At 37.0% G+C, this 22,327-nt stretch overlaps 1 protein-coding gene and 1 pseudogene across 2 annotated transcripts; both read left to right on the top strand.

The window, feature by feature from the left end:
- Nucleotides 1-11,606: 11,606 nt before the first annotated feature.
- Nucleotides 11,607-16,045, top strand: LOC127660755 (prostaglandin reductase 1-like). 2 transcript variants are annotated; one of them, XM_052151161.1, is made up of 9 exons: nt 11,607-11,661; nt 11,948-12,060; nt 12,167-12,212; nt 12,346-12,405; nt 12,950-13,117; nt 14,785-15,058; nt 15,205-15,310; nt 15,526-15,644; nt 15,801-16,045. In XM_052151161.1, the coding sequence occupies exons 1-9, from the start codon at nt 11,618-11,620 to the stop codon at nt 15,915-15,917; spliced, it is 1,047 nt and encodes a 348-aa protein (XP_052007121.1). In that variant the 5' UTR covers nt 11,607-11,617; the 3' UTR covers nt 15,918-16,045. The 2 variants fall into 2 exon arrangements, with proteins under 2 accessions (XP_052007121.1, XP_052007130.1); XM_052151170.1 differs by having other exon boundaries at nt 11,618-11,709.
- Nucleotides 16,046-20,514: 4,469 nt separating this feature from the next.
- Nucleotides 20,515-21,830, top strand: LOC127655091 (prostaglandin reductase 1-like; annotated as a pseudogene).
- The last annotated feature ends 497 nt before the right edge of the window (nt 21,831-22,327 follow it).

Here is a 22,327-nt window from a genome sequence, read left to right as displayed (position 1 = left end):
GGAATAATACACACAATTTGTTGGAGTCTTTTTTGGCTAATCTTTAAAATCAGTAAAATAGCTTAAGTACATAAATGACTAAGTACTTAAAGTTTTGCCACAAAAAATTCAAACACAGGTTACAAATATTTGTTTATCCACAAAATTACAAGAACCGTTAATCAAAAAACTATTTAACAACGTTTGAAACATTTGTTAAGTTACAGAAAAAAATGTATGCCAATATGATGATAATTAACACAAGTGTAAAGTTTGTCTTAAAGAACATTCACTTTTTGTAGAAAAAAAGAATGAATACATGAGTATAACAGTTCTAAGGAGAAGCACAGCATTGAAGCAATATTGGTCCATAAAAGTCAACTTTATCTTTTGTAGACTTCTGTATATTTGTGCTAATGAAAACAAGGTGAATCTAAATCAAAGTAATTTCTTAAATTCATATCCTACATAACCACCTCTCGAGCCTCCATATCTCTCACTGCTTTGGTGAGCAGTCTGGGATCTAGGTGGAAGTAGACATACAGATCCCTTTCTCTCCTTAAAGTGGCACTGCGTTCAAGCTTGGCTCGTTTGGCCTTCAAGTCACCAACTATGTCCTGAAGAAGCTTGTACAGAGTCTTCTGCTTGACCTCCAAATCATCAAGAACTATTGTGAGGTCCTAAACAGAGACATTAAGATAGTGAGGATAAGAGGATTTGACAGGACAGATGGGCAGACAGACAAACGGGAAAGTGTGGGAAAAGACAGTAAAATCCCAATCATCATACTTATGAACAGTTCATGCATTCAGCTATGTGCATGCAGGCACAAAGAGGTGAATAAAGCCCAAAGTATACTTCAGCTACAAAATATTCACAATGGACAAGGATATCATTTTAGCGGTGAATTTCTTTTTAATTTTACTCAGACTTTAACTGCAGCATTAAAAAAAGAGACTGCTTGGTCATTCATTTTTTTGCTGGTTTCACGTGCTCAACATTCGCCATGCCTTCTTCGCCCCTGGAATTTGCCCATGTAAACACAAGTTATGACCCCAACATAAGCGTTCACGTCAAAACCAAAGTATACTTTGGATGATAAAGAATATGGTAGCGAGAGTAAAAAGAGTAGAAAGACATACCTGTGCATGAGGGAAGAGCTCCGATGTGGATGTAGCACATACCTGCGGCCTCAGAAGAGGCTGCACAATGTCGGAGTATGCCACTTGGTCGAATGCATCTCGGTCATGTTCTAACCGAGCTCCAGTGTAGGCCTGCTCTCGTCTGGCCCCATCCAATGCCTCCTGTACAGTGATCAGCTCCCCCTGTAGGTTAAAGGCTGCTCCTTCCAGCCTACTATATGTTTGGAATGGATCCTCTCGCTCTATAGAAGCCTTACCAAATTCAAGAATTTGCTGCAGCCTGAGGGATGAACACATGATAAGGCTTACAAACAGCAAGGCTTATTTCAGAAATTTTTCTTTGAGAAATAGCCTATTTTGCTAAATTAAAGGTGCTGCAAAGGTGCTTTTTTTAATGGAATGGTATGCAGAAAATATTCAGTCTATCTAAAAGATATCTCTGAAATAAACGTCCCGAGATATCTAACTGGTCTTTGTGTCAGCACTAGACTGTGTAAACAGCAAACAAAAAAATGTGTCTGTGGTCACATTCTTTGATCAGCCATTGAGAAGACTTTGATATAATGTCTACTTGTCAACCATTTTGCACATTCCCATAGTTTAGTAGTTGAAGCGGTTCATTCGGTAAACAGCATATTCAGATTCATAACAGTCATCAGCTGAGGGCATTATTTTGCAATTTTTGTGTTTGACAACAGTGAGAAAACACACTGCTGATCTTTTGCAGTGGTGGTCTCAATGGTATCTTTGGAGGTTGGTGTTTTGGAAAGAGGGGCTGTGCCTAATTAAACGGCTCAGTCTCGTGGAAGTTCCAGAATGGCTAAAATCACTCACAGCACCTTTAAGTTTCTCATTTTATTGTATGGCATGTGTTACCTGCTAAAGGCTGTGTCCTTGTAGCTGATGACCTGTTGTTTGGCATTAGTATGGCGTTTAATTTTGGACAAAACAGCGCAAGCACAAAAAGAGAGCAGCCAAGACGGACACTTTGGCCCTGTCCCAATACCCCCACTTGCGGTGTCAGTCTTGCTACCCACTTGTCTTACAGATTTCCAGTGATTGGCAACTAGTGTGCAAGTAGTCGTGAAGACTGCGAGTGTGTTTGTATGACTTTTAACTGCAAGTTGGGACACCCGTAGACTTAAAGATGTTGGTGCTGGTTGTGACTGCTGTCTTTTCACTCAGTCGAAGACTGATTGTTTTTGGTGACTGTTATAGCCTAATTAAAATAATAAATAACTGAAAGTGTTACCCATCATTTCATTTATTAATACACTGGTACATACATACTTGTTGTTGGAAGTGTATCGTGTTGTAAAAAATATTTTTTTAATATAATGTTTTTACTGTGTGAAAATAATTGTAACAAATTTTGATTTCAATACTTTAAACATGAAAAAAAAAAAACAAGATTCATGTTTAACTATAAAATTGCATTGCCCAAAACTGCTGTAAAATATTAAATAAAAGAAATTCCTTTCTACTTTCTTTCTCATTACACTTAACTATTGTAACAGTTCTTTTTTTTTTTAACCTTGGTTTAACTACTGAACTTCAGAACACCAGGTAATAGACCAGTTTTGGTTTGCTATGGAGGGCAAGACTGATATGACTAGGAAAATATCTTGAAACAATGTTATATTTAGAAAATTTATGAATGTGTGTGAAATGAAATTACAATACAGGAATACAATAAAAAATAAAAAACACAAATGAATGTTTTTTCCCTTATTAGATCCTTTGAATTCCTTTTTAATAACCTCAATGTTATTTTAAGCTCTTTTATTATTTTACTTATTTATATTTCAATTATATAATTTTAAGGTTTAAATTATTTATTCTATATTGATTTTATAGATATTTAGATATATTAGTTTAATAGCTTATTTTAGAGCTTTTGCTTTTTGGATTTGTTCTTCACTATTTATTTATTTCTGATATGGAACTATTAACCCATAAACAGAAATTACAGAGTCACAAAAAACAGGTTGAAATCAGTAAGAGAACAATGCAACTCCTCAAATATTACAACAGCTTAACAACATTTCACAATCTGTGAAATAAAATTCTCAGTCCCTAGAAGCGTAGTGTGTGAATTAATGTCCTTTGAGGCATCCAAAATAGATATAATAGTCACTGGTAATAAGTAGTAGTGGAAAAGAATCAGTAGAGAGGTAATCAGTACAATCCTACCGATGAGAAATACCAACAGAAATGAATGGGCTCCACTTAGTTGTAATAGTAGAAAGGCTCTACTCTGGTGATCAACTTTAGAATCTCTTCTTCTCTTCTCTCTAATCAATAATCAGTCACTGGGTGGCTCGCCATCTCAGTTTTTGAAGGGTTTGATCCAATCACAAAACAAAACCTGACCAAATCCGGGGGATGTTATGTCAACCTAAGCTCATCACACTTTTTTTTTTTTAAATTACACCATGGCTTTTAGTAGACATTATATTTCATCTGTTTAGTATTTCTGTTGAAAATATAGTTATTGCAAATTATATTATTTTTATAGTCAGTCGAATTACGACCTGTGTTACACACTGCATAAAATTAAATAAAAAAATAAAAACTTTATTCTATAAACCTGTGTGATTCATTAATAGCTAAATTAAATTAAAGACGCTGACTACCACCCCTGGAGTCAGGAGTTAGAATCCAGGGCGTGCTAAGTGATGCTTTTGTAAGTCGCTTTGGATAAAAGCGTCTGCCAAATGAATAAATGTAAATGTAAATGTAAGTCACTCCATCCCAGACTCTTAAGCAACCAAATTGGCCCAGTTGCTAGGGAGGGTAGTCACTATGGTCACTATTTGTGGTTCTCGCTCTTGGTGGGGCATATGGTGAGTTGTGCGTGTATGGCGTGGAGAGTAGCATGAAGCCTCCACGCGCGCTATGTCTCTGCGGTAAAGCGCTCAACAAGCCATGTGATATGATGCGCAGGTTGACATTCTCAGACACGGAGGCAACTGAGATTCATCCTCCGCCACCCGGATTGAGGTGGATTGAAGACACCACCACGAGGACTTAGGGAGAAAAAATGTATACTTGTACAAACCATTTAAATGATATGCTTTGGCTTGTCATAAGATGACCAAAGACTGCTTTACACAAATAATCAGTGATGTGGTTTCATACAAAAAATGAAAATCATTAAAACATATATTTTAAATACATAAAGATGAATCTGTGGTTTTAGTTGATACATTTTTAATTTTAAAACAACTTTACAAGACCAAATATTGTGTGCTGGCTGATAAATGACCAGCAGTATTAGGCAAGAACAAACAAAATAAAGTGATTACTGGGCGAGAAGGATAACAAAGAGTTAGCCTTTATAAATATACACATAAATAATATTTTATAATTATGATGCTGATATTAAGTCATCCCAAACATGTTATATATTGTTGAATACTTTCATTTATACTAAAATAAATGTATGCTTCACTTATGTTTCACTGTCTGATTATAATAAATATCTTATGTTGAAAAGCTTCCCTTGACATTATCATGGCGAAAATATACTGTTCGCTCAGGTAGGCGGGGCATGGCTCCTGATCGTAATGAACTTTGGGAAACACTAAAGGGGCTTTTCCACTACACAGTACAACTCGACTCGACTTGACTCTGCTCTGCTCTGCTCGCTTTTTGGGGGGTTTCCACTGTGGATGGTACCTGGTATTTTTTTTTTTGTATCACCTCGGTCGAGGTTCCAAGCGAGCTGAGCCGATACTAAATGTAACGTCAAAACCCTGCAGATCACTGAATGGTCAGAGAGAATCGTCACTACCAGCGTCACTGGATTTTCGACATGAGACATCAACCCGCTAGTTTTCAAGTTAGCTACAGCGATAGCAGTATTATTTGTTCACGTGACTTTCGAATTATAAAAAGAAATGGCTTTGCGCATAACCACGCCGTGGTCAGTAAACGAGGTGCAGACGTTCCTCTCGTTAGTGACAAATTAAATGCAGAAAATAAGTGTTTTAGCCGTGTTTGCAGCACAGCTGAGCATGGCTACCACCGGACCTACCAACAGTTTAGGGAAAAGTAAAAAAAAATACTTAAAAGTGACTACAGAACCATCAAGAAAAAATGGATGCTATCTAGACCGGCGAGCAATGGGAGGGAGAGCGTCCTGGACTCAGCCAAGGCTGGAGTCCACGATGGAGGATGGTACGTTAACTCTATACTCTGCTTGAAATCTTCACTTTATTTAGTTGACCAGCTACTGGAAAGCTTGCTAAAACAACCAGGCCAATTTAACTGTTACACATGTGTAAAATCACCATGCAACAACTTCTTTATGCAGCACAATGAGCTAGTAGCTAACAGCTAGTGGTTGTGTTATTGTTTTGTGCTGTATTTAAGATGATGTCACGGCAGTAGAGGCAGTGCAACTATGACGATCAGCCTATAATCCCATCCACGTTGAGGCGGCACTAAACAGCAGTGGAAAAGCAAGCTCAGAAAAGTAAAGCGAGTAGAGTCGAGTCCAACCATAACGTGCAGTGGAAAAGTGCCATTAGCCTGAAAGACTGCTCCAAAATGGTATTCGTACTAGTCTGGATTTAGTGTGGGTTAAGTGCACTGAGCTTTGGCATGTTTTAGACATGGGACAGTTTTGAATACTTACTTCCTGTTGCGAGTACATGCACTCAAGTGGCCAAGACCGCAAGTGTGGGTATGGAACATGGCCTTTGCTCTTCTCTTGGTCTGCTGAACCTACATCAGTCGCAGAAGATCTCGAGATGTTTACAGACGAAATGTGATTCTGATAGACAGATGCTTGAATTTTACACAAATAATCAGAAACATTAATTTGAAAGGTTTATGTGCTGCTTACACACACGCACACACACAGTTCACAAGTTTAAAGACCACACTTACAGAATACATTTAAGGATCTTTACTGGAATATTATTGAACTACATACAAGTTCAACTCCTCTCATAATCATCCCCTCTCGTCTCTCTGTTAATGCCTCTTCGCTCGTTGCTGTATATGAATTGACACTTGTGGAATGACAACACTGGTCAGTTCCAATCTTCTTGGGTACAATTTGGAGAATATGTTCACAGCTTCACCTAGGTTGACTGCCATGTCATAGTGAGTATGGATGAGGGTCAGGGATGACAAGCGGTCCTCTCCCATGCGGCTACGCATGAATATGTTCAGTCTCCGGAGAGTGCTGTCTGACCGTTCACATTCACATGAGGTGATTGACAGAGTACAAGCTATTTTGAGAAGTTTGAAGATGTTTGGGTAGATCAGCACATCACAATCTTTGATTGCCTCAGCACATGAAGTTGGCCTTTGTTCTGATGACTTGTGTTGCCACTTCAGTTTCCAGCGTTGGAGACTATAGGCCTCTGCTTTGTATTTGCCCTGCCATCCAGTGGACATCTTGGCTGTAATCTTCTTTATGGAGACCAAGTGCGATGACTTCTAAAGTCTTAACAATAAAGACGAAGGCACTATAAAAGTGGCTGTAGGTGTCATGTCTTTCTGCCCATCTTGTGCGACATATGTCAATCAGGGGTTTCTTCTGTCAGGAAGAGTGTGCATCCTTATTTACAACCTCCACGAGTAGGTGTTCACTCTTCAGGCTGTAGGTGAAGAACTGGAAGAGCACAGGAGTGTGCAATGACAAGGTTCAGGCAATGCCCATTACAGTGCATGTACACTGCCTTAGGTGTGTCTTTCTTGATCAGAGCCTGGACAACAACATTGTTGTCATGTTGCTGGCACCGTCATACCCCTGGGCTCTGCAATCACTAATCTCTGTGTTGAGGGGACTCAGCACATCCTTAATTGCGGCTGCAATGTGGCTGCCTGTGATTCGTGGCAGAGAGCAAATCTCCAGCAATCAATCCCTAATATTTAGGTCTTTGTCCACAAACCTTACACACAATGGCATCAGCTCTACATTATGGGATGTCACCTCATCAGCCATGACTGTATAGATCTGTGTATTTTTGACCTTGTCCACAATTTGGGCCTGAATCTTTCACTTTCCTATCATGTCAAAAGCTCAGAAATGCCACCTACCTCTCACCCCAAACCATGTATATTATTTGGCATGGATAACCAAAACTTCCCCACAAAAAGTTCACCACAAATTACAAATTCAAATCACAAAACCAATTAAGCTAACATATTTTTTTAAGTGTTTTTGTTTCATGTTGTGAAACTTTTTGAAGTTTTGAAGAAGTCACTCAATTTAAATTAATATTTGTGGGATCACTAACTTATAATTTGTCAGCAAACTAAGGTTGTTTTAAAGGGTAAAGGTGCTTTATTGATTTGGCCTATACTGCGTGCACGCAAGCATGCACACACACACACACACACACACACACTTGTGAATGGAGCGCAGACAAAGAGGAACACACATCACAAATATGCAGGGTAAAAACCTTCTGAATTGGTCACTGTAGCTAGCTAGTTCCACTGGATGGATAATGGTCAGAATTGACTGTGTTCTTCAGTGACCCATGCTATACCGCTCCACTGAGTTTTTTGAAAATCGGTCTTGTAGTTTTTGCGTAATCCTGACAGACACAGACACACATGAGTGAAAACATTAGCTACCTTCTGCTCCTGTGCAGGCGCGGAGTTCGTGGGGGGCAGGGGCTCATTGCCCCCGGTGGCTGAAACGGGTAATTGCATTTTTTCAACAAAAAAAAATATTGCATTGTTTAAAAAAGATATTATAAATATTTTAAATAACACAAAACAACTAAATGGTGGTAGGTAATACATCTGATTTTATATACTGCTTTAGTAAAAAAAAAAAATTCAGGGCTCTGGGTCATGTGATAGGCCATGTAACAAGCGCAGTTATGTGGTCGGACTCGTTACACCAAAATATGGACATAAGGAGATTTTTAAAACGTCGAGCTCCAAATGACACAAATAGTCAGTCATCGGGATCTAAGGATACAACACAAACAACAGTAACCGATGATGACGATCTGCAAACAGACACTGCTGTGAAATTGGAGGGAACACCGAGCAGCTCTGGATCAGCAGCAGCAGCAACCGCTAGCAGTCCTGACGTTCACTCCACGCCCACAGATCGCTTAGCTGCAGGTAACGCCAACAAAGATGATCTTGGAGAAAAACACAGCTGTCCCAAATGTTTTAAATGTTTCATGAAGTAGGCTACAACAAAATGTGAAATATAACTTTGCCACAATGTGTTTCAAAAGTGGAGAGTATTGTGTGATTGTGTTAATTTTTCCCTCTCAAAATGTTTTAAATGTTTCATGAAGTACAACAAAATGCGAAATATAGGCCTAACTTGTTTTTTAATCCCTCTCATTACCACAGTGTGTTTTGAAAAAAGGAAAGAAAAACTTTAAAAATCTTTTCGTTTTGGTTGAAGATAATATTTTAACAGTGCAAAAGTGGTCCACATTTCATTGATCCTAATTGTGTCCGAAGTTCCGATGAAGATGCGATGCGAAGTCAAGTGGCTGTTTATGCGAAGTTCTACTGGTTTACAAATATGATTGTATTGTAGGCCTACTGTTTTTTTCTTGGGTTAAAAATAAATATGTGTTTATTTAGCATGTTTGTTTTGTCCATATGTGCTAGTGCTGAGTTCCCCAATAGACCTTTTTCACATACGGCGATGACGCATTTCCGCCTTATGTAGCAGCGTAAATCTCACGAATATATGTTCTTTGCATTAAAAATAATCATAAAAAAATATATATAAATAACGGTAAAAAAAATTTGAAAAAAAATCTCACGAATATTTTTATTTTATTAATTTTTAAAATATTGAGAGTAAATTTATAACATTATGCTTTGTGTTATATTACCATGGAATTCGTTAAAAAAAAATTAATTACCACAGCTGTGAGGGGGTTTCTATTAAAGCTGTTGAGGGAGTGACAGTAAATTTGGCATCATCTCAAATTTTAACGTCTTACTCCACCACTCTCTATTTTTCTCCTTTTCTGGAAAGTCATTCAAACGTAATAGTTGATTTTTTCTTTTGGTCTTGGGGCAAATGGGTAAGTGAAAATAATATTTGCTGTGATCTCCCATTCACCGCTGTCGAAGTTTACCCTGCAATCGTTTACTTCCGCGTTCCAAAACCTGGAGTGTGAAAAAGGTCTACGGCTACAATGATTTTTTTTTTTTTTTTTTGCCCCCCCTGGCTCGAATGTCAAACTCCGCCTATGCTCCTGTGGGGTTGACGACTGTTAGCTAGCACGTAGCTAGCGTTAGCTATATCAACTGTTAGGTTAGGTAGTAAATATAACAACTTTACCCTGTTTGCAGTCTTTTTGAACATATATTAAATATTCTGGTCGTTCGAACTACCCGAACTCCCCCCAACCCCCTGTCTACGGGCATGTACTCTTATTTCTGCCATAGACTGACATAGCAGAAGTAGTAAAAGTAGTAGGTGAAGTATGCAGTTGTAACGCAGCCGTGAAACATGCGTAACTGTTGTCACGTTGTGAGTCTGGCCAATCGTGAATGAGATGCAACTCCTCTGGGGCGGGCTGCACCAGCTGTGCATAAGTTAAAACTTAGCCTAGTTGTGGCGTAAATTGGCAATAAGTCACACACAATTCGCACCTTCTAAATATTTGAGCGTTGCACCATTAAACTTAGGTAGGATGTAACCTTACATATAAACTAAATATTTACGGAAGTCTCCTACCAGGAGTTACGGATGGAATAAAAAGCAGACTAATTTAATGACATAAACGAGCTCATGTTTTGGCTGACAGGCAACAAGCCTTTCAACATATATGATGGTGTTGGCATTTTCACCCATTTACATTTACAAGAGAGATTTATTTTTATTTTATTTTTTTACTTTTAAACAGCTCTTCTGATGCCTAATTGTGCCGTTTTCAGTTTCAACATATACAAAATATATAAGATATTAAAATGAATAAATGTCTATTTTTCCATCCTGTTGTATTAGTTTAGTTTTATTAGTTTATTACGCATCTTATTTTAATGGGGATATAATTTATTATATTATATATATATTATATACAGTTTACAGATACGTGAACAAACAAGGATTGAACATCAGCCTTAACAAGATCAAACTGAAGCTGGTGGATTTTTAACACTTCTGTGTACAAATTTGAAGGCTGTTTATTGGATAAATACGTCTATGCCTCTAGTTACAAACAAACTAGTAGTTACTAAGCCCTTAGTGTGAACTTTACGTCCCAATTTACGGGAGAATGTACGCACAGCTGCTGCAACCCAGAGCCATCTCTCTATGGCTCTGGTGTATGGCAAGCCCTTTTAACATTTAAAAGCTAGATTGGATAGGTGTTGCAGATATCTGTAATTCAGTTTTGCCTAGTCAAAAAGAACTTTTCAGATATCCGAAACTACATTCTTCCTATCCATAATTGTCATTTCAGATATCCACAAAGACATTCTTCCTAGGACAAATGACGTCACTTTTGCCATTCATTTGTATGGGGTTTATCATTACAGATATCTACAATTCAGTTGCAGATATCCACTATGTGAATTATGGATATCTGCAACTGAGTTGTAGATATCTGTAATTCCAGTTTGTGATATCTACAATTTGATTCTGACTAGTCATAAACTCCAGTTCAAGATATCTTTAATTCACCTCAATTCAAGATATCTACATGTTCCTTTTCAGATATCTTAAATTAAGTTTTGACTAGGCTGAAATTATGTTGTAGATATCTGTAACTGGAATTATGACTAGTCAAAATAACGTTGTAGATATCTCAAACTGGAGTTAGGGATAGTCATAATTTAATTGTAGATATCTATTATCAATTTATAGATATCTTGAAATGAATTTTGATTAGAGATATCTAAAATTTGAGATATCTGTAACTTTCATTCTGCCTAGTCAAAATGTAATTACAGATATCTCTATCTGTAGATTCGACTGGTCACAGTTACGTTACAGATATCTTGAATGACAATTCCAACTATCCAAAATGTAATTACGACTAGTCAGAAAGACGTTGTTGATATCTACAATGTTAATTCCGGATAGTCAAACTTTGCTTTTAAATGTTAAAAGGGCTTGCCATAGTGGTGCAACCCTACCCTAGAACAACTGCAGATGCTGCACAAGCCGGCTGCTCTCGAATCGCTCTCGCGGTACTTTGATGGCGGTGACGCGCCGGTGACGTCGAATTTTCCAACCGTAAACGTCATATCTTATCTGTCGTCTTAAAAGAAATGGAAAATTATTTAAATGTGATAACACTGTTAATAAGAAAGCTATAAGGACTGTTGAATTTGCTCTGCTTTTGGAGTCTTCGTGTGATCCTTTTTATTTGATATAATGGCCCTCTTATTTTATTTTTTTTTTTTTTATTGTTGTTTTTTATAAATGTTATTGTTGTTGTTGATATTTTGTGCTGTACGTTTATTTATTTTATTTTTTTGTCGAATGTTCTCAACAATAAATTAACCACCATGCACTGCTTCAAGTCCAGCGCTGCATGAAGTCGAACACGCCTTTTCACTGCAACTGCGACTGTGTGCTGTAAGTATAATAGAAGAATAGAAAGCTTTGTGGACACAACGTTGACAGGTATGTGTATTAGGAAAGTATTATTAAATCGTGGTGCTTATCACGACTGTTCCGACCGCTGCTTTTTTATGTAAATGAATTGTGAATGGATGCACGGTGTAAAGAAAGTTGGCCTCCCGTTAATTTTAGTGTTGTAAAGGGAGAGAGTTAACATCTTTTCTAGTACTCTTCTTTGCATATGTCGAAACGTGCATGTAATATTTGTTTCATTTATTTTCCATTGTTGCTCCAAACAAAGAGCCATGGTTCTTCAAGCCAAATCTTGGGTCCTGAAGCAGCACTTTGAGGGCTTTCCCAAAGTCAGCGACTTCCAGCTGAATGAAGAGCAGCTCCCTGAGCCCAGAGATGGAGGTTTGTGCTTCTCAGATTTCATACGTTTCTTCTACTTCGTTTCTCTTTGCCCTGTTGAATGCCAAATGACAATTATTATTATTATTATTATTGTTTTTTTTAAAAGAGGTTCTTCTGGAGGCTCTGTTCCTTAGTGTGGATCCTTACATGAGGTGAGTGAGAAGTGCTTTAATGAGCAGGTGCACTAACATATCTGTATTTAAACAATCAGACTGATCCTGCATGTTTGTAAATCATTCTTTGTTAGATTTTTTAATGTAAATTTTTCCTCTGAAATCATTGAAGACCGTTCAGTCGTGTTCGAATGCAACCTGGAGACGTGATGATCGGAACTCAAGTGGCCAAGTAAGAGAACTAGCCACTCTCTCTCATAACAGCTGCTTAACATCTACCTTACCTTCAGACCAGTTTTATTCTGTCTATTCCTATTCGCCAGCATTACAATAGAAATCCTGAATCTCCAATCAGTGTAAAATGGCATCTTGCTAACAATCTGGTTATAGTAGAAAAGAGAACGCCTCTGTGATTCATTTACACTCCCATGATTAAATACTTTGTAATATACAGTTTAGGGACTGGCACATTGTTCAAAGTAGTGACTGTTTATATCATGCATGAATCTGTTTTTGACACACACAACAATGGGATAATGCCTTTTACAATTGCAGCTTTAATTATAGGGGTTTGTGTTGCAAACTGATACCTGCAGAATTATTTGATATAACATTTATTTTTATATGCGTTTCAAAAGGTAGATTGATTATAAATGGGCTTTTACTATATACATCATGACTGGTTTAAATACAGCAGGCTCTTTAAATCACACTCTGTGTGTTTGTTTTATTCGTTTAATTTTTCCGAATCTCTTGTTATGCTGTTTTGATTTTAGGGTGATTCAAAGCAATAACCCATCATTTCCTGTGGGCTGCCATGTGCTTAGTCGATGCGGATGGAGAACACAGACAGTTTCAGATGGGAGTGACATCACACGAGTCTTGGCTGACTGGCCTCAGGATGTCCCCCTCTCCCATGCCCTCGGAGCCATAGGCATGCCAGGGTACAGACTCACTGCTTTTTTTGAACCATTAAGAGCAGGAATATTTTAAAAAGAAAAGTGTTTGTTCCATTTCAGATGAAAGTGTAGGACAAACTCCAAATCTGCTAAATGTTCAGCTTGTATTATTATCAGATGTTTGAGCTGTGCTTATGAAAGGGAAACAATTATGTTGTGAATAGATTACAGCTGAGTTCCAGGAAAAGTGGACATGTTTTTTAAATTACTCACTTTCTTAGCTTTACTAAACAAACATTTGTTACCCACATGTGCTTGATGGTGAGATTCTTTCTGGATCACTTTTAGCATGCATTCATGGATTGTGCTGTTGCTGACTGTCCACAGTTAGAAGCACTAGGTAAACGAGAAGAATTCAACAGCACAGTATGTCAAGCTCTAAAGCTGGAAAAAACGAAATCAGTAATGCAGTGCAGAAAATATATAAAGAAGGAAGCCGTTTGTTTTGCCAAGCTCTTCCAGCTAAAATGTCCTTAATCCTTTTATATCCTTTATTTTATTTGGCTAAGTATACTCTGCTTTTTATTTGTGGCACAACAGTGAAACCGCCTTATTCAGTGGCTAATTTACCAATGCATTTTAGGCAGCCAGCAGCTGTTTTAAAGATAGGAAATGACCGCGCATCCATGTCAGAAATTAGCTTTTTTTTTATTAAGGGATTAAGGGGCAATGTTTGTCTGTTGAATTAATGTTATGGGGCATTTTTACAATTGTGAGGGAATTTTATATTCTAACTAAAACATATACTTCACAAACTTTAATCAGAATCAAATAATTGAAATAATTTCTCAATCTGGAAAACTATGGCAGTTCATCATAAAATTATAAAAAGTTTTGCCTGTGACACTACATATTCTAAAAAGTGTTAATGATAGATAGACTTGTATATTGGTTTTACCGATAAATCTGTGCCGATAGTTGTTTTTGGAACTTTTATCGGAAAACATCTATGCTGTTAGTTTTTATTATTTATTTTTATTCCAATATAACCGCAGCCTCTAGAAGTGAAATAAAAACAATCACTGACACCTTGTGGGGATTTGTTATAGCCACATCTTTCGTCATTGATAATATTCATTCATATTTTTATCATCACTTCAATGCATATTTTTGCTATTTTGATTAGTGTTCTAAATTGAAGTGAGAGCATGCAAAGAAAAATGCAACTATATAGAAACATGCCCAATGGCACATACATCATGTCTCCAACCTTCTGGTGAATAATAATAAAAAACCTCACCTGGTGATATATAAATTCCATATATATAAGCACATAACTGGTAGTCTAGTAATCAGAAGGACACTGGTTGAAACCCCACAGCCACCACCATTGTGTCCTTGAGCAAGGCACTTAACTCCAGGTTGCTCCGAGGGGATTGTCCCTGTAATAAGGGCTCTGTAAGCCGCTTCGGATAAAAGCGTCTGCCAAATGCATAAATGTAAATATAATTCTCTGTCATCTCAAAATAAGAGTCCCAAAATAATTACATGTATTTCAGGCTTGTTTCCTTTATGAGTCCTTTATTTTTTCTGGCTATTAATGGGATTTGGTCGCACAATAGACTGAATCTTTTTTTTTTTGTAGCCTCTAACTGGCTATCTGCCTATTCAACCTAGTACATTACATAAATAACATTAGTTGTGCTCCACAGGCTGACTGCACTCTATGGTTTGGAGGAAGTCTGTGCCATCAAACCAGGTGAAACCTTACTGGTGAATGCAGCTGCAGGGGCAGTGGGCTCTGTAGCAGGTCAGATTGCCAAACTTAAAGGTTGCAAGGTTGTGGGTTCAGCTGGTAGTGATGACAAGGTGGCATACCTGAAAGAGCTGGGCTTTGACCAGACGTTCAACTACAAGACTGTCTCCTCACTGGAGGAAGCACTGAAGAACGCTTCACCTGAAGGATATGACTGCTACTTTGAGAATGTAAGAAATGTATATAATGAAACTACTTCTCAAAATATCAATAGATTTGAGTGGGCCTGATTTTAAGATTAGAATTGGATTTTAATGTAAATAAAACAGTATCATCCTGATTATTCAGTTATTTTGTAAACTTGTTTGGGTTCCAGGTGGGTGGTCATTTTTCAAGTGTTGCTATTTCACAAATGAAGGCTTTTGGACGAATTGCAGTGTGTGGAGGAATATCACTGTACAATGACACAATCCCTCAGACCGGTTTGTACCTCGTGTGCGATAGCCATTTTGCTGTTGACCTGAAGAGGGCTCAATAAATTGGCTTTGCACCAGAGCTTCTGCACCTTCATAGTGATGACCTAACAAAATCCTAATAAATGTCAAGTCACCATTAGTGGATAATAAATGGAGTAATGAATCATACACAAGACTGTCTATTTACAGTGATAATGTGTTTATGTTTTTGATCTTTGTAGGCCCTTATCCACACCTTCCCATGATTTTTAAGCAGTTGAAAATGGAAGGTTTCTTGGTGGGCAGGTGGGAGCATAAAAATGAAGAGTCACTAAGGCGAATGTTGACCTGGATGCAAGAGGCAAGTTAGAAACACTTGGCTTCATTCAACAATATTGGCTTATTATTTAGTGCATGGCTTTTTTCAAGTTTTGCATTTTTTATGGACTAGACCAAAGGGTAGATGGTTTTGGCTAATGGTGTCATTTCTGTTGTTTTGTGATTCGGTGGCTTACAGGGAAAGCTCAAGTGTAGAGAGCATGTTACATATGGGTTTGAAAACATGCCTGCTGCTTTCATGGGGATGCTCCAAGGGGAAAACATCGGGAAAGCTATTGTTAAAGTCTTTCAGTAGTTTGCCCTTGTAACAACAATGCTGCCTCTTCTGTTAGGAATTCTGCATTAATAAGTAATCTTTTCCATGTTGTGTGTTTTACTGTTCAATGTCAAGTGCTTTATTTTGTTTTCTAAATAAAAGTCTTTAATGCATTTCTTTGTAAATGACTATCATTTTATGTGTTTCCTAGGACAGAGAAATGTGTAAATCGGAAAAGAAATAACATACTTTTCTCAAATTGTAAGCCTGTTTTTATAAACTTGTTTAAAGTCTTCAATTAGTTCAAAATTATTAAGATTCTGAATTTCTAAATTCTGTTATTAAATGATTTTTTTTTTGTTTGTTTAAACCAGGATCATGATGAACAGCAGCAGATACTGTGAATTAACTATTGATTTTTAAAAGTTTTAGGAAACAGAATTTGAAAGTTTTCATTTATAAGGCCCATTTCAATGAAGTGCGCTAATAATTAAATCCTTGTGTGATTTAATATGGTTATAGGGTATCAATGCTTACAAGTCATTTAGGACTAACTCCTAATTGTTAAAGGGATACTTCACCCAATATTTAAAATTCTCACATAATTTACTTTTTTCATGCAATCCCAGATGTGTATGACTGACTTTCTTCTGCTGAACACAAACAAAGATTTTTAGAAGAATATCTCATCTCTGCATAACCTTTCAATGTACTTGAATGGTGACCAGACCTTTGAAGCTCCAAAAAGTACATAAATGCAGCATGAAAGTAATCTATTTGAGTGATTTAATATGTCTTCTGAAGTGATGCAATGGCTTTGGGTGAGAAACAGGTCAATATTTAAATCCTTTTTTACTATATATCCACTTTCAGAATGTTGATAAAAGAAACATGATATTTGCAATTCTAATAATCTCAGGTAACTAAGTAAAACTACTGGAGTAGTTATGAAATGGATGAGCTTGAAATACACTTTCTTTCTATTTTTTTCTACTTTTGGCTATGTCCCTCATTACTACAAGTCAAAGGAAGTGTGATGACAATCAGTGCTTCAAAATAAATAAAAGTGCAATTAAATATTTATAATATTTTACCAGAGTGTAAAGCATGCTTTAAATGTATATTACTGGACATTGTAATTTAAAAAGATAATACTTGTTTCATTTCTGACATCATTCAGTAATATTGAAGCAAAACAAACCAACCCATAATATAAGATCATTTGCTGTGCTAATTTATAATGATACACATCTTGGATATTCAACTTTACATACTGGCTTGTCAGCACACATTTTGAGATACAGCACACAATGTTTGTGACATGGCACCTCAATATTAACACACTTCCTCACGAGTGCGAATGTTCTAATTTCAACCCTAATTCATCATTAGTTAAGCTTCTGGTTTGAGTTCACGAAACCACTTCTTTGTACTCCCAACTCAAGATTACCTTCTGCATGTTGCTGCCTTCTATACTATAGAAACAATACCTAACCATTCCTTATGAATGTCACCCATCAACCTTAGAAATAAGCAAATGTTGATCATAGATGCATTTATTGAAACTGAAAGCCATTGCATAACAGAAGAGAAACTTTGCTATCCTTGATTCTACTCAAACGGCAGAAAAGGTAGGCTTCCAACGGTACAAACCTAACTTACCTGTACATGTTTTTCACAAGCGCAAGTATACAAGTAAACAAAGGTGTTATTGCCTATCTACCCACAAATATCAGTTCAGTGATGATAATTTGCAATGTAATTTAAGTCAATAAAAATGTGTTTTTGGATGTTTGTGTATTTGACGTGAAATACTTGGGAAGTTGACATGTCCTGTGGTGTGACAGGCTGTGCTTCATCTAAAACTCTTTTTAAACAACAGCATTTTGCTAATGAACTATTATGCAAGCAGTTTTTTTTTACTTTGTATTAACTGAGAGTGTAAATGGGATATTTGTACTTTTAAAGAAATAGTTCACCTAAAAATTTAAATTCTCTCATCATTTACTCTCCCTTATGCCGTCCAAGATGTGTTTGATTTTCCTGCTTCTGCTGAACACAAACAAAGATTTTTAAAACAATATCTCAATTCTGTAGGTCCATTTAATGCAAGTGGATGTTATTAGCACTTTAAAGCTACAAAAAGCACAATCACAGTAAAAGTAGTCCATATGACTTCAGTGGTTAAATTAATGTCTTCTAAAGCGTTATGATTGCTTTGGGTGAGAAACAAATCAATATTTAAGTCCTATAAAGGCCCAAACTTACTCTACTTAAGTACAGGAACGCAGACGCACCTTGCTACGCTAGCTCGATTTGACACGCCGTTGCAATGGGAAATGTGTCAGCGCTCAATTCATAACCCAATGCAAGTTCACGCTGCATCTCAGCATTGCCACAAGGGGCGCTAGAGTGGATTTTCTTCTTTCAATCAACAACTGTTATGGCGGACTCAGGCAGCAATTTGAGTTGAATCTCTTTGAAAAATATATACAACTTTTTGTCCCCAGTCCATTCAAACAAATAGTTTTTTTCTCCATGTCTCTCCTCACTTCTCAACTATTGACTCATCTACCACATCCAGTTTTGTGGTCATGCCTAAAAAAAGTTATTGCCCCCTTGTGATGTGAGGTTTGTAACCGCGAAAGAAACACAAGAGCGCATGTAATATATGTACAACAGGACCATGCGTTGTCTAAGCACTCACGTCTGCATTTGCGTACTTGCGTGAAGTATGTTTCGACCATAATTGTTTACTTCTGGTCACACTCCAATGCACATTCATGAAAGGATGAGTTTACGCAACATCTCTACCCAGGCAGTGATGTTGGGCAGAATGTTAGGGACTGACAGCATCAGTCACTATTCACTTTCATTGTAAAAGATGCAATGAAAGTGAATGGTGACTGAGGCTGTCATTCTGCCTAACATCTCATTTTGTTTTCTGTGGAAGAAAGAAAGTCAACGCAAGGACAAGTGTGACAGAATTGTCCCTTTGACCACAAACACATCAAAGAACATCAATGGTGTCAAACCCTTCCATAAATGATAAAAATTAAAGAGAGGGTTCTTGAAATAAAATGACCTGCATTACTCAAATGATTCTGTAAAGATTCACAGTTATCCAGATCTTCACAGAATGTCTAGAATAGTTATTCTCGGCAACTACAAATTACTCATCCATGTGGCTTCATTTATGTAAACTGATAAAGCCACTTTGATGAATGGTGAAACATCTTGAGCCACAGAGAAACACATTCCATTAACTAGAATAACTCCATTAGACATGACTCTAAATGACTTTTGTGTTTCATTTAATCAAGAAAATAAGCAAATGATCTAATTTACATTTATTATACAGTGTCATATACCAGAATATATTCATTCAAATACAGTTATCAGTTTTACCAAAATCCTAATTCATTGTTTGGTTGCAGGGTGCTACAGAGCAAGGACCCAGCATTTCCTGAGGGATGTTATTTGCTAGCTGAGTGTGGGTGGAGGACACACACTGTAACCAGAGCAAAGGGCCCAGATGGGCCAATCTTGACCCAAATAGTACCGGAATGGCCCAAAGACATGGCCCTTGGTTCCTTAGGGATGTCTGGGTAAAGTACAGTAATCACTACTTACAGGAAGAGGTTTGAATAGAAGGCAATGAAACAAAGACTCAAAGTGGGGAAAAAATATTTTTTATTTATTTTGTAATTTATTTATTGACTTTTCAGCATTATTACAGGTTCTTCAAGATGTTCCTCAATGCAGAACACTGAATTATTTTTCCGTTACAATAAAACGTCAATACTAGTTAAACAACAATTCAAAATACAATAAAAAAAACATACAGTATTAAGATATACCCAATTCTAATCTAACATCAAATACCCCCACATTACAAATTCTGTAAATAAATTCTAAAATCTACAATCATTTAGAAGTCTGCACATATAGGGAATGGGTGATCTCCAATATCTCTCAGTTCGACATCTTGGAATTGTCAGTTTATTTGAGTTGCTTGTCTGGCGATCTGTAAGTTCCTCCCTGAAGGGGGGTAGCCAGTCTCTGAAACTAGACTTGAATAGCTTTCTGGCAAAGTCAAGACAGGCTTGAATTCGTCTCTCTGCTAGAGTGCACAGTCCAAGGAGACAGAGAGCATCTGAGTACCCTAGATACCTTTGACCAAGTATAATTTTACAGACCTGTTTCTGCACACTTTCCAGCCTTTTAACTTGATTTGCAGTCAAATAACTGTGCCAAACAGGAACTGCATACTCCAGCACAGGGCGCACATATCCTGTATAGATGGTAACCAGTTCAGGGTCTCGGACACCACATTTCTTTAACCGATGGAAAACAAAATATTTTTGTTGGCCGAGGTTAACATGTGATCCACTTGACTATCCCATCTCAAATCACTCTGAATGGTGACCCCCAGAACTTTAACAATGTCACAGACTTCCAAGACGTTCTGTTCAATAAAGAGTAATGGCCAAGCCGGTACCTGTCTCAAACTAGTCACATGTAAAACCTTGTATTTCTTTGGTTGAGTTTCATTTTGTGCTCCTCTACCCAAACGTCAAGACCATTCAATGTCTGTTGGAGGGTACAGGGTAGTTGAGAATTCCACCTCTGAGCCATGTCATCTCCAACTATTTCATCCTGGAGAGCACTGTTAATCAGTGCTAGGAAGATTAAGGGCCCTAATATAGGTGCATTGGTGGGTCAAATCTGCTAGATCAAAGGCTCCAAGGTTGAGGGTTCAGCTGGTAGTGATGACAAGGTAGCATACCTGAAAGAGCCGGGCTTTGACAGACGTTCAACTACAAGACTGTCTCCTCACTGGAGAAAGCACTGAAGAAAGCTTCACCTGAAGGATATGACTGCTACTTTGAGTATGTAATTAAAAAAATAAAAATAAAATGTGTATGTATGTTTACAAAAGCTAAGTTAACATATCTACAGAAGGAACTAACACTCTTTGTGTTTTCTTTGTTATACTCTCAAGGTGCAGGACCCTTTACTGCAGCACTGAACAATATGAATTCAGGTGGCTGTATTGCTGTCTGTGGTGCAATAGCTACATACAATGACACAGCACCACAGATGAGTATGTCTTTAATACTTTAATGGACACTGAATTCTTGTGGCAATTTATCAAAGGCAATGTGGATTTTATTTTTATTTATTATTATTATTTTTGTGCACTATATGCTGACCAATGAAGTTATGATTATAGTGGTTGATGTCAAATATTTGTATTGTATTTAATAACAAATAAAATATTTTGTAATTTTTTAATATTGTAATAACTAGCTACAGAAGCAATGATACTTTTGAATAGTTGCATATGTCAACCACTAGAGGACGCACAGTACCAGGACATGAATTCACCAGTAATTTCTCATTAAATATCCCTTTTAATTAGAGAACAAATGCAAGCTGGGTAATGTAACATTAGGCCATTGAAACTGTTTGTTTTATCTCATATAGGTCCTTATCCTCACTTTACGATAATTATTCAGCAACTTAAGATAGAAGGCTTTATGGTGGCACAGTGGAAACACAAAGAGCCAGACAAGAGAACGCTGCAATGGATGAAAGAGCAAGTTACTTTAGAAATTATCCAAATGTATTAAAGTTGAGTTAATGAGTTAATGATAAAAACTTTTCAATACCTCATAATCTGAGATATAATATAGTTACTATTACACTGACTTTAGTTTAGAAGAATCAACCTGCAGATGAGAAATAAAGTTTTTGCTTATTGTTACTGCTCGTGTTTATAATCAGATATGTTCAACCTTTTCCTTGCAGGGCAAGCTGAATACGAAGGAATTGGTCACTATTGGCTTTGAGAATATGCAAACTGCCTTCATGAGGATGCTTAAGGGAGATGGAATTGGGAAGGCGATGCGTGTGAAACAAGATTTCAACCAAGGCTGTACATTTTGAAATCTATGTGCTTTAATTTTAATCAATATGAATATTAATATACAAATAATTCACAGTATGACAAATTCTAACAGTATCTCCTAGACTGTAAAAGTGAAAATTCTTTAAGGCATTACTACTACTACCTGATCTGACCCTTAAAAATGACTCGGATTACAATTACACACAATTACCTGTAGTCAGGTCACTTGAAACAATTTTACAAGTTTTGGCACTTCTTTTGCTCTCTATTTTAACCCAATTTAGGAATATGTTTTACAAATAAAGCTATGTAATTCCTCAGATTTGGGTTGGATCTCGCTGATTGCTCTCTGAGAACACGGTGCATACCAGAGTCTTACAATTTATAGAAATTTGGGCCAACATTTGTTTTTGTCTCTCCCAACAAACTACTATTAATATTCAAGTTTATGTTTGGCGATTACTCAAAAATATTTATCACGCGCTTTTGCAAGATTGCGCAAAAGTATAAATAGTCATATTGGCTATTATTACAC

Source organism: Xyrauchen texanus, chromosome 2 (assembly GCF_025860055.1).
Source record: "Xyrauchen texanus isolate HMW12.3.18 chromosome 2, RBS_HiC_50CHRs, whole genome shotgun sequence".
Taxonomy (NCBI): domain Eukaryota; kingdom Metazoa; phylum Chordata; class Actinopteri; order Cypriniformes; family Catostomidae; genus Xyrauchen; species Xyrauchen texanus.
The sequence above is the reverse complement of the archived record's forward strand: the minus strand, read 5'-3'. Positions and strand labels throughout refer to the sequence as shown.